The 12,404-nt window shown below is 34.6% G+C and overlaps 1 protein-coding gene across 1 annotated transcript; it reads left to right on the forward strand.

Annotated features, from left to right (window-relative positions):
- Positions 1–1,022: 1,022 nt before the first annotated feature.
- Positions 1,023–11,147, forward strand: LOC149570338 (uncharacterized). The gene is made up of 5 exons (XM_089822975.1): positions 1,023–1,233; positions 1,335–1,616; positions 1,962–2,233; positions 10,440–10,504; positions 10,645–11,147. Exons 2-5 carry the CDS (start codon positions 1,435–1,437, stop codon positions 10,840–10,842), a joined length of 717 nt encoding a protein of 238 aa, XP_089679101.1. The 5' UTR covers positions 1,023–1,233; positions 1,335–1,434; the 3' UTR covers positions 10,843–11,147.
- Positions 11,148–12,404: the final 1,257 nt, after the last annotated feature.

Raw genomic sequence — 12,404 nt, forward strand, 5'->3', positions numbered from 1 at the left:
TGATTTAAGGAATCTGCTATAATAAAGCGAGACATGTCCTTATACCTTAGGTTTTCCCTCTAGTTTGCATAATAGTATGAAAAGATTTAAATACATGACATGCAATGTGCTTAATGTATGATTTACTATGTACCAGTGTAGAATACTCCAACCTAATGTCTGAAATGCTTGAATGCTTCTTGAAATGATTTTGTGAGATATGTTGAAAGGATCAATGGTAAGTGTCGTTAGGCTTGTCTTTAAATATTACATTACAGGCAACAATTTGAAATTTATTCATGTACGAGCTAGTGAACAATGATATGCTTTTAGATAGTAATCAACTTGGGGAATGCTATAATGAGATTTAATACATGTCTACAATTCTATCTTGGAGATAGACTTCCACATGTGATTCCAATTATAGAGGATATAATAGTAAAATGAGTTGAGTCTAAATTGGAAGAACTCAATTAATGAAAGATGGAAAATTAATGAAGTCAATCAATAACCCTAAAATTTATTAAGTGCTTGATAACAAAACCAAAATAAGCACTAGCTAATGGGCCCTCAAGACTTTTTAGAGTAATAGGTCAAATCTTTTTTTAAGTCACATGAACTATGAAGAATTTTTAATATAATGAACCATACACTTCAATTTTCAACCATTGACAACCATAAGGAAGGCTATCATCTATATTTTTTATTATAATAATAACATAATATAACTTGTGTGTCCATTTAACAAATGAAACCCACATTTTAATAAAAACCAGATAAAAAATTAGTGGTTGACAAAGTTGGAACTTTCCATATTAATTTGATTTCTTAAAATCTTCGATAACCGAGTCCCTTTAAGAATTTTTACAAATCCTGGGTAATGTAATCGTAACATGTTTTTTCACCTTTTTATATCCCGCCTTCTTAAATGCAATCCATTCATACTATTTTTTATACAGGATCACGTGCAATTTTCCCCTTCAAACTGAGATGACTTCGCAGTTTTGCAATTTTTATTCTTAAAATTGATTTCTTTATCAGTTAGCAAGCTTTATTTAATGAGCGGCGATGGCTCATCTTGTTTGAAAGAGAACAATGCAACTGCCAAAGAAAGAGAAACGTGAACAACGCAAGGTGGATGAACTTGCACATGACTCTGTCTTCTTTCTCCTCTTGTCACCTTCCCATGCCCAATGATGAATGCAAATAATAATGATAAAATGTATGTCCATTCCAAAACGGTGTTTGGCGGAGGTGAGTGGGAGCAATGGTGATTATATGTTTTAACTGAATACAACCAACTTGAAAATTCCCCTAAATCTGATTTCTGCATTTCTGTTTGAATGCATACACAGATCTGTTTCTCAATACTCCAAACACATTTGTTACCTGTATCATCCATACTCAGATTAGGAATCATAAATTAAGATTTTGTAAGCTGAGGATCAACCGAAAATGTGGAGAGTGAGTGTTTCAGGCTTATTAGCTATATTAGTAGCTGTACAGATTTCATGTAGCAGTTCACTGAAGTGTGATGGGAGACTCTGCAAGACAGGAGAATGTGACGAGGATGGACAATGCATTTGCAAACTGCCTCATCCTTCCACTATACTTGACGGAGATCGTCCATTTCTTGGGTAGGAAGTGGTTCGGACTCATTATTTTTCTCTTTATTTTTCTTTTATGGGTGAATGAATGGTTAATGTCATGATTCATCCCCTGGCTCCCAAATTTATTAGGGTCTCACCAGCATAACTTGAACATTTGACCACGAATGTGTCAGCCATCTTTGCCTAATGTTGAACAACAGTCATCAGGCCAGAGTTTTTCTCTTTAGGTTGCTGTTGGAAGTACGTGTTTTGGAGGGAAAAACAGTTAAAAAGTAGATCTGCCAAATTGGGTAATTTTATTTATTGGGCATATATAATGTGATGGGCATAGGAGGACTTACATGATTGAAAACTGTGATATTTTTGATTTAGGGGCAAACATTGTGATGAGGAGCGGGTGATGTGTGATGGAACAAATTCATTCTGGTGTGAGCATGGGGGTGTCTGTGAAGAAATCATCCAGGGAGAGAATTACACATGCAAATGTCCGCCAGGTTATATTGGAGAGTACTGTGAACACAGCGGGGCTCCTTGTGGAAGTATGTTTTGCTTTCATCAGGCAGAGTGTATCATAGAAGACCGTGAGTGTGCTTGTCCTCGTAATTGGAGAGGAAGTATTGATTGCGCCTTTCCTACTAAACCAAGTGAGTGATCTCTTTCCGTGTGTATTAAGGACTTTCATTAAAAAATGACAAACTCACTAATGAAAATGGAACTGACGATTGAGGCAAACACAAAGTGTTCAAGCATTAATCAAGTCTTCTGCTCTTTTCAATGTTTTAGGATATTTTCTCTGGTACTTCTCTTACTATGTTTTCTCAGGAAATTCTGAACCATGCACCATTTCGATATGAATTTGTAAACTTTACTTGTTTTCCTATTATTAGGTGTCAGATACAGATATTTAATACAGCGGTGCACTGCTATCCAAATTGATAGCTATAGTTAGTAAGTTCACCATATATTCATACTTAAATTGATCCTAGGCAAAGTCTATGTAGATGTATACCCTTTAGTTTTACTAGTGAAACGATAATAGGAGTTGCAGTAAATCTTTTTTTTGTGTTAGTCGGTCATTTCTCAAGTCTACCACTAGTTACTTGTTAGCAAGCAATATAATGTTATAAATAGCAATTGCTCCAGTCTGAAAGGAGTTTAATAACTTCAAATACAACCTGAAGATGCAGTACTGTCTACTGATGCTTGAACTCTAGACAATCAGCCCCTGGAGAGGGGGCAGTTGATTTTTGGTTGCACCTTGTATTGGTGATACCCACGTTCTTATCATAGAGAATTCATTTTTAAGTTGTTCCTAATGATTAAGGTAGATTTCTACTAGTCATCCCTCTGCAGCCTGCCTCATGAATAATGGTTTTCAAAATGGGAATCACAGTTTCTGGCTGCCTTTGCCCTATTTGTATCAATGATCCCAGATCAACCCCTACTCCATATTTCAATAAGATGATACATTTCTTGAGTCTTTGGATAAACGTGTGATGTTAACCATACATTGAAAATTCAGATCATTAATTTCCAAGCCACATGAAATTCGCATGGAACTTGATTCATAGTATTCCCACTGCTATAAGTATATCATTTTTAAAAAGCCACCCAGCAGTTTGTGGTGATCGATTTATGATGCTAAGTTCCTAAACACTTGCGGGGAACAAATAGAGAAACATGATAGGTAAATCTGATACTACCAAAAAAATTGTTGGCACCTGAAAAAATAGTCAAGAGAGGGGAAGGGGATCATTTATCATATTGCTGCTGGAATAATTTTATTTAACTATACTTGCTAGTTTATTAACTATGAACTATACCAGATCAGTAACTTAATGACTTCATGACAGAGGGGCTTTTTTCTTTTTTCTGTCCTTTGGACAGCTTTGAACTTGTTATTGAATATTAGCTTATCAAAGTATCAACAAGATTACTGTCTCTAAGTGAACATGGAGTATCGCAAATATTTCTATATTCTTGAAAAAGACAAGGACCACTGATCTATCCCTTCTAAGCATCTGATCCCCAAGGTTTCCTTTGCTGACAAAGCTTGATTCTGATAAGCCTTCTCCCACACACATTGAATCCGTTAACAGATCTTTATTTTATTCAATATCTTTTTCTTTGCTCCACAGTACATAATGGGGTTCCCCACAAATAGATTCAAATCACACTGCATTCATGTTTCTTGAAAGTAAGTACCATGTTCGTGATAAACACTTCTGCAGAAGTAAGGTTTATTTGAAAAATCTAAATCTTTGAATGGAAGAATAGTTTGAGATTTATAGAAGCTAGCCTTCCTGCATGAATTAAGCCATCAAAAGAAAACATTTTTTAGTCCTTGATAGCACCAACTAATCCTTAAACGTACAATCATACAGTTGGTCAGGCCATAAGAAGTGATCCCATTAATGAACTACAGTCATTTATGAGAGTTGTGGAAAATCCTCCAAAGGGCATTGATATTCATAGCATTGTCATTTTATCTGTTCCAAGATAATGACCTATGCAATATAATGCTTAACAGGCTTCCCCCATTCAACCATGTCCTGCTTAAATGCACTGTCACAACCTCCATTGTCTGAATGGACTTGCTCCGGAGATATCTTCAAGTGCTGTTGCCACTCTGGAGACTGCCTTACTATTGAATGCTTGAAGTTTTGGTTTCATGTTGACATGCAAACCCACACACAACATATCATGCTGCATCTTGGTTCAATGCTGACACCCTCTTTTGAGGGATACATGTTTTTGCCATCGCCAATAAAGCAGTCATTCCCAATGGCTTCCACCATACAGTGATGTAATCCTTTTATCCTATAGTTCTATAGCACATCTTGGTTAAGAGATTCTCTATATTGGCATTCCATCTTTGCCAGCTACTTTCATAGTTAATTGAGGGTCCAAATAGAAACCAAAACCCCACAACCACTCTGAAAAGGTACACACCACCTGTAAAAGTAGAATTCTGTTTGATAAACATCTTACAAAGTTTACAGAATATTCAGGGGAACTGGCATCTTGATTCAATGCCGACATCACCTTTTGAGGGATAAACTCTTTGACCACCATCTGTGTATCAGTAATTTCCAATGGCTTCTGCCATACATCAATGCCATCCTTTTATTCTATAGTCCACAGCACGACTTAAGAGATGTTGAAAAGAGTTAATTGAGAGTCCAAATAGCAACAGAATCCCTCCAGATGCTGTCAAAAGGTACACACCTCCTGCAATAGGAAAATTATGCTTGACAAGAATCTCACAAATTCCCCTGGAATCAGTGCTTTCAGAAAATTGGATTCCATATTTACCTTCATTTCCCTAAATATTTATGACAGTTTTCTGTTTTCTATAGGTTCAAGAATCAAGAGCTTACAAAACCATTTTCATTTCTGTGTGGCGCTCTTCCATTACGTAAGGGCCAGAGGTTCTAGGGGTTTTGTTTTTGAGGAACCATACTAGTAAGAACCATGGTAAATTGACAAGCAACTTATTCAAGATTCTCAAGTTAAAATTTCAATGGAAAATTTTATTAGCTCAAACTAACTGCGTATCCCAGACATGGAAGCAGATTATTTTTTTGCACACAACCAAATTTTTTTTGGGTGATTAAGCATCTTAGAATACTCTTTTCTTTGTAATCTGAAAGAATCTTGAACTATGACTCAAATTCTAAATCACATTTGCTTTTGAATTCAACATCAATGTTAATGCGATGTAAAATTGATTCTTAGATTATCTAGCTTATCAAATTCTGTAAATGGAATAAGACAGAGCAATTTAACATGTTCAATGCAGTGAAAGAATAAAGAAGTTGGATCTGCAATTGACCTGGGTATCCATTGAAACAAAACTCATAAGATAAAACATGTATGTTTTCTCCAGATCTTGAAGTTTCCATCTACACCATACATTTGACAACTTGATTCTACACATGCTACACACATTGCATGTCATGTTACTAACCTCATCTATGCTACCCCCAATCATTTGTTTTGATTTCTTGTTACTAGCCTGAGGGATTTGTTTTCCTTCAACTTTGTATGGGAATGAATTCAACTCTTAATTGTTGTTGGAAAAAAGTGCTATGTTTGTGCTCATGCATTTGTCTGATTTCTTATACACTCTTAATTTGTGGGGATTGTGAATCATGAATGTAAATTACAACAAATCACTTCAACAAAATTCCTCCTATCTCGAGTCGTTACGATCTAACATTTACAAAAATAGTAAATGCAACATACATGGAATGAAAATACAATTGCTATGCTAAAGCTGCCTCTGTCTTGCAACTCAAAAATTGCATCACCAATAAATTCAATATACTATCATGAAATGTCAACAGTGAATTAATATGAATTCCAATCATGAATCCTTCAAATTAATAGCTTTCTTGTCAAGTACTAATCACTGCGAAGGATCTTCTCTCTTTGGCACCAATGACCCACTGCCATGCCACTTAATCGCTGGCTCCCATTTTGGTAGAGCTATTAGGCTAATGAACATACTTCTATAGAAACCAATGTAATTTAAAGAATGCTTTCTTACCAAAATCTGTTTTTTAAAACCTGAGTAAACTTATTATTTGTCATTACAAAAATAAAAAAATGCATGCTACACAGTTACTATATCTACTACAACTTGATGTTTCCATGCCTGACGTAGAGGAAAGGTGGCTATGAGGCAAGTAATACCATATTTCACAACAAGGGAAAACCACTTCCTCAAACTCCATGACAATCACATCTTACAAGCTTAATCCTTAGATACATCACGATTACAGTGACATGGATCCATATCAATGTTTTTGGACTTCTATCAAATCCCACATTCAACCTTTACAAACTCAAGTTCTCTTCACAATGGCACTATGCTTCTACAAGGCTAAAAACACCAACAATGTGAAAACTGACATTGGGAACATCTTAGATCAACTAAACATAGCATACATAGACCCTCGAAAACCTTTAAGGATTCTGGTTACTCCAACTACTAGGCTTTTCACACAAACAGGCCTAAACTCTTGTTGCCCTCCTAACTGACAATTCTGATCATAACGTTTGACCCAGACTGGATCTTCATGAGATAAACAGAGTTTCGGAAACCCTTTTGGAAGTTACTAAACATATCCAAAATGATAATAGGGTTTCTTTGGAACACCTGACTCTATAATTGACTGGTAACACACCGTCTAGCCCTAATTGGGCCTCTTTTCCAAAGCAACTCAGTGAATGTTTGATCCCAAACCTCTAAATTGCACTCCGATGGCTCCAACAGGTTACCATTAGTCCGAATCAACAAATTTCTTCAGTAGGAATGATCATTCAACCAGAAGTTTACAAACCCTTATGTTAGACAGTCATTTAGGCCCAATACATAGTGAATATTTGGGCTAGGGCATTAATTAATTTTCTCCAAACACAAGATCTTCTCCTGCAACGTTTTTTTCTTGAAGTACATGTTAAAATATACCATTCTACCGGATTGCAGAATTTTCTAAAAGTGGAATGGCTTCCAAATCATGTTTTCTTCCACCAAAACCTTGGACTTAGGGATTCTGAACGCAGTCTAGTAAATTTGCTCGAATTTTTTCAAATCACAGTGAAAACGAATGAAATCACCACCAATAGAAAGCTAATTCAAGTAACATCAAATCCAATATATTTAAGACATCCAAGAATCTGTATACATCTGTACAACCTACTGTAACAGAGAGAAACTTGGAAATGCAAGAACATAATCAAGTTTTTATTGCTTCAAATCACCACCATCCATTCAATCAACCCATGATCGATGGAAACAAAATACTTATAAGGTCTTCAATCTTTCCTACAGCTAATTCCATTCAAAACCATAACTAGCAAAAATGACATGGTGTCTATTTAACTGTTTAGAGCATGGTAAACATTTGTTATTATCCCCAAGTGATCATGACGCATCACATTTTCTATACCTTCTTCCAAGTTTTGAAAAAGAGGTTTTGAAATGTGCTCATATACACCTATCCTTTTTTCCCTCATTTTTCATCGTAGAGGCATAAAAATAAAACATGGAAAGACTGGAAACTGTTAATTTAGCTTTTGACGTGTTTCCCTCTTCAAAGCTGCCAATGGTTGAATTCACAAACCAATGATAAAGTAAGAACTTCGCCCATAGTTCCAACACTTTGCCTTGGATTTCTTTGAAATGGTTGCTTGAAGTAGTTGTTGGGAATAAAATGGTAAACCAAACATAAGATCTCTCACAAAATTGAAAAATTGTGATTCATTGGGAAGAAAATAGGTTAAAGCCATTTGGAAAAAACAAAAAAAAAGAGAGTTAGATTTTGTAATGTCCCCTACTAGGTTTAGGCCTGTTTTAACCCAAATTTAATATATATGTTCTAATCTGAGTTAACAAAGATATATTGATTTAGTCTAAAAAAATCGAAGTAAAGAGGATTATTCATTCATCTTATTAGATTAAGTTATTTGTATATATTATTAACATCCATTACGACCTTATTACTACAACTCAATAAATGAAAGATTAGGCATGTAACCAAGGTGCCTAGAGACCAACTGCAATGGGCTCCCTCAAAGTTTACAGGTTCAAATCCATATCCTATCTTGGGACTTGCCCTCAAGACTTTTGGGACGCCGACTCCTACCCTGTCTTGGGACTGTTGACCATTGCTTGATTTAGAGAAGCTGCACCTTGTAAACATTTTATCTCCTTTCTTCTCAGGCCAGTAGTAATAAGTTCTGAGCATATATGTATGTATGTATATATATATATCTTGTGTATTATTTATATGTATATTGACCTTTGAAATATGACATAAATATTTGTAGAATTATATGGAAACATATATATCTGTAATATAGATATGAAATATAACGTGCATATCAGAGTTAATGGTGTTTCCTTTGTGATTATCAGGTGAAACTTGGCAAAAACACTGATTCAACTGAGTTAATGGTGAAAATTGTGATTTCCACAGTAAAAATTGGCCTACTGACCAGTTCAGGATTTATTGCTATTTTAGGTTTTTTTTTTTTTTTTTTTTTTTCTGACAGTTTTTGCTTTTTCGGTTTGAGCTCTGCAACCAAGGCCTTGCACTTTTATTCTAAATGAATGGATATTTATTATAAAAACAAATATAAACAAATCTAAAAATGCATTAGTAGATCCTTTCAAGAAACAAGAATAACCTGCTCTAGTATCATTTGATCAGTAATTGATGTGGATATTTCATTGCACGACTCATCAAAATATATACAAATGTTTCTCCAAGTTTATGGGATAGGGGAACAGGATTTTTGGGGTGGCAAAATAGTTTCCTAGATTTCTGGGAAGGAGGGCTATATAAAAACGAAGACAGCCATAATCTGCACAAATTTTGCAGTATTGAACAAAGAATTAAGAATGCAACTGATTCAATATCAATTTTCAAATCATAAACGATATAAAGATAAATCAGAGTGCTTCATAACTTGAATAGTTTATACTATAATAGCATTACTTGAAATTGCACAAGATTAACTAGAAAATTGAGAATACAGCTGCTGATTGATAAATTGATGTCAATTGTCAAATCATAAATGTAATGTAAAACAAAATGGCTTACATAATGTTAGCATTTGAAAAAAAAGCATTTTCTAACTGGTGTAGTACAAAACAATATTTATTTTTTGTTTTTAAACCTAAAGTTTGGATCTGAGTATGGCAGCCCCAGCACAGTGCATTCGCTGCTGCAATTCAGGGCAAGATTGAGAGACAAAGTCCCTGCCACCAAGCTCAATTTAAGGCGCTTTTGAGGTCAGATGAACTTTCATGGTGCATGCCATTTTTTGGGAGTCAATGTGAGCTCCCCATAAAAGGATGCGTTTTCTTTTTCTTAATTTTTAAAACACTTTAATATTGCCTTTTGCATATCACAGGGATGTCAGGGATGGAAGGCTGTTCCCAGGACATTTATGCCGAAGGGGGAATCCTTGGGAATGCTCCCTGGTTTGGGGAGATGTCTTGGGGGCATTCCGTAGAATAGACAAAATACATGGAGGGTACTTTTTTTGGCCGCATCTCCATGTCCATAGGCATGCAAATGTGGGCAAAAAGCACACCCTTAGGGTGCACTATTATATGCTCAATTCTTGGCCCTTGGCATTCTGTTCTGTAACGAATGGATAAATTATTAAATCCTAAATTGTGCATGGGGAGTACTTTCGAGATTAGCGTCTCAACTAGTACTTCTCATTTGCACAATTCTATCACGCCCCTCTTACATTGTAGAAAATAGGATTTGATTATCAAATTCCCAACTTCCTGAGCATATATCTGTAGAAGGACACTCCTAAGGTTATAATTTTCATGCATTTGTGCTTTGTAGATCACGCGTGCAAACTGCTTGCACGTTTTAAAGATTTAGAAATTCCTTTGGCTTTATTTTATTGTGTTTTCAGAGAGTTTTAAAGACATGGATAGACTCGTTGTGCCGTGTGCCTGTAGGTGCTTACCCTTAGGAACAGATATACCGATTTTCATATGATTTGCTTTCATTTTTAAACATAATAATTTATTTTTTATTCCATGTATAAATTTCAAAGTTAATGAACAAATAAACCAAGAAAACAAATTTTCATCTTCAGTCTCAATTCAGAATACAATAAATTGTTTTTTTTCTCTTTTCTCTATAAGCCATGTAATAGAGGCTTTATACAGGTTACCTCTATTTATATGGTGCAGTGAATGCAAATGACGGGTGTATGTATTACATGCCGAGTGATCTTATACTAATAATCATTTTTGGATGTTGAAAATTTTGATTCTTCTAACTTGTATTTGTTGTTTCTGTTTTTATACAGCACATACCTATAATGATACGACACCTAACTTTGAAACCATTGATCATGATGGTGAAGGGAATGAGGTATGTATCACAAATTAAAAAAAAATGTTCTCTCTTATACTTCCTAGGAATCGGAAATTGATGTATTATAGATTTGCAAATGGTCCTTTGGATTATCATAGCAATAAATCATGGTACTAACATGTTTTCTGTACCTACAGTTGTTTGTCCCAATTGTTGCTGTGGTAGTTGGTGTCGGAATTTTGGGTGGTGTTGTTTCTTGGACCAAAAAATTCCACAAGAAGAGACAAGAAGAAGCCACTAAATTCCAGCAGCTAAGTCAGGTTCAAATTCAAGCATGTTTAGACAGTGATGACGAAGATGACACCAACAATCTAGTTGCACCTCGATCTCACTAGTTTACTAAGTAACCGTAAAGTTCATTCCCTTCCTTTCATTTAGTCATTAAATAGGAAACCTGTATAGTGAATCACAATAAGGTGTCTAAACATCCTTTTTGTTCTAACGTGGGATCCAAATGTGCAATGAATGTATACGCCTTACATCTAACATGAAATATTTGTGCTATTGCTATGCAAAACAGCCCTTGTCTTATAGTTCCAGCAAAAACAAAGTGGAATCTAAAGGTTTCTGTGAAGTGAACTGAAATGTTGTCTGACAATATTCGAATGCAATGAAAATATATAATTGAGTTCCAATGAAAGAGTGAAAATGCTGACAAGTGCAATGAAGAGAAATTAATGATGTACTTTTTTTACATGCTTTACAATGTAGTTGGATTAAGTTACCTTCTATGCAAATTACAAATCCATTTTGCATGCTTAATTTGTCAGGTTGACTCTCTTCACAAGAACCACTCGACTTTGGGACTACAGTTGATATTAGTAGTTATTGAACATTAAAATTGAGAAGAAAACAATGGAAGATTAAATATAGGGTTATCATATCTTAGGAATTCGTGTTAATGTCCACACGAGGCTAGAAAAATAAAGGTTAGAATAATAATGTGTGAATGAATGAGGTAATGTAAGTTGCAGTAACAATTCATGTATTTATTATCAGTTTGTTTGTAAGGGTCAGTTCTTTTGTTTGGCTGCTTTTTATTCAAAAACAAATTCATGTATTTATTATGGGTATTGGGAATGTTAAGTAAGTAGGATAAGAACATCCTGGTAAAAAAGAGAAGAAATTTCTATAAATATGTTAAATGTATTGAACAAAAGATGAGGAGAACTGAAACATATTATTCTATCTACAAAGTTTTGAATGCTCCTATAACCTTTGTCCAATATTTCTAATATGACATCAGAACAGATAACAGTACAATTTTGCAATTCCTTGCTTGCCTCAAGTAACAAGATCCTATAAGAGCAATATATTTTAGGCTTCAGGTTGTATCCTATCTCTACAAAGTGGGCAAGCAGAGTTGGTGCAACTCTAAGATTGCTTCAACTTTACCAACAAATATAGTAGGATGTTACTTAGTTATCTGATGTTAGCTCGAGACTATGTTATGGGAAAAAGAGAAACTAAATCAGATACTTTCCATGCAAGGATGCAATCAACAATCAACAATTTAATAGTTAAAAATACTTGAGTAAAATAAATATTTTAATAATGTCTATGAGGTCAAAGTAATCTATGAGACTCAATAATAACACATAACTTTCTAATAATAGGACTCTAAAGTCTTAAATAAATTGTAATCTTATTCTTAGATTTGTTCTTTGTCAATGAATTTTGATCAATACATTTATTGTTTTCTTAGTTTTTCTTCTTCAAAAAATATGTTTAATTGTCATCTTTCAAGATGCTCTTATAATTGGGGGAATATCACTATATGTTGAGCATTCCATGATAAAATTCCACTACAAAATTTCATTGTCTCTACCACTTCCATGTTTTATAATAGGCACATTATCTTCTCTCGCTCCTCTTTATGTATAATCCACCTCTTTCA

Source organism: Cupressus sempervirens, chromosome 3 (assembly GCF_028749045.1).
Source record: "Cupressus sempervirens isolate cs-2001-9-10 chromosome 3, ASM2874904v1, whole genome shotgun sequence".
NCBI lineage: Eukaryota > Viridiplantae > Streptophyta > Pinopsida > Cupressales > Cupressaceae > Cupressus > Cupressus sempervirens.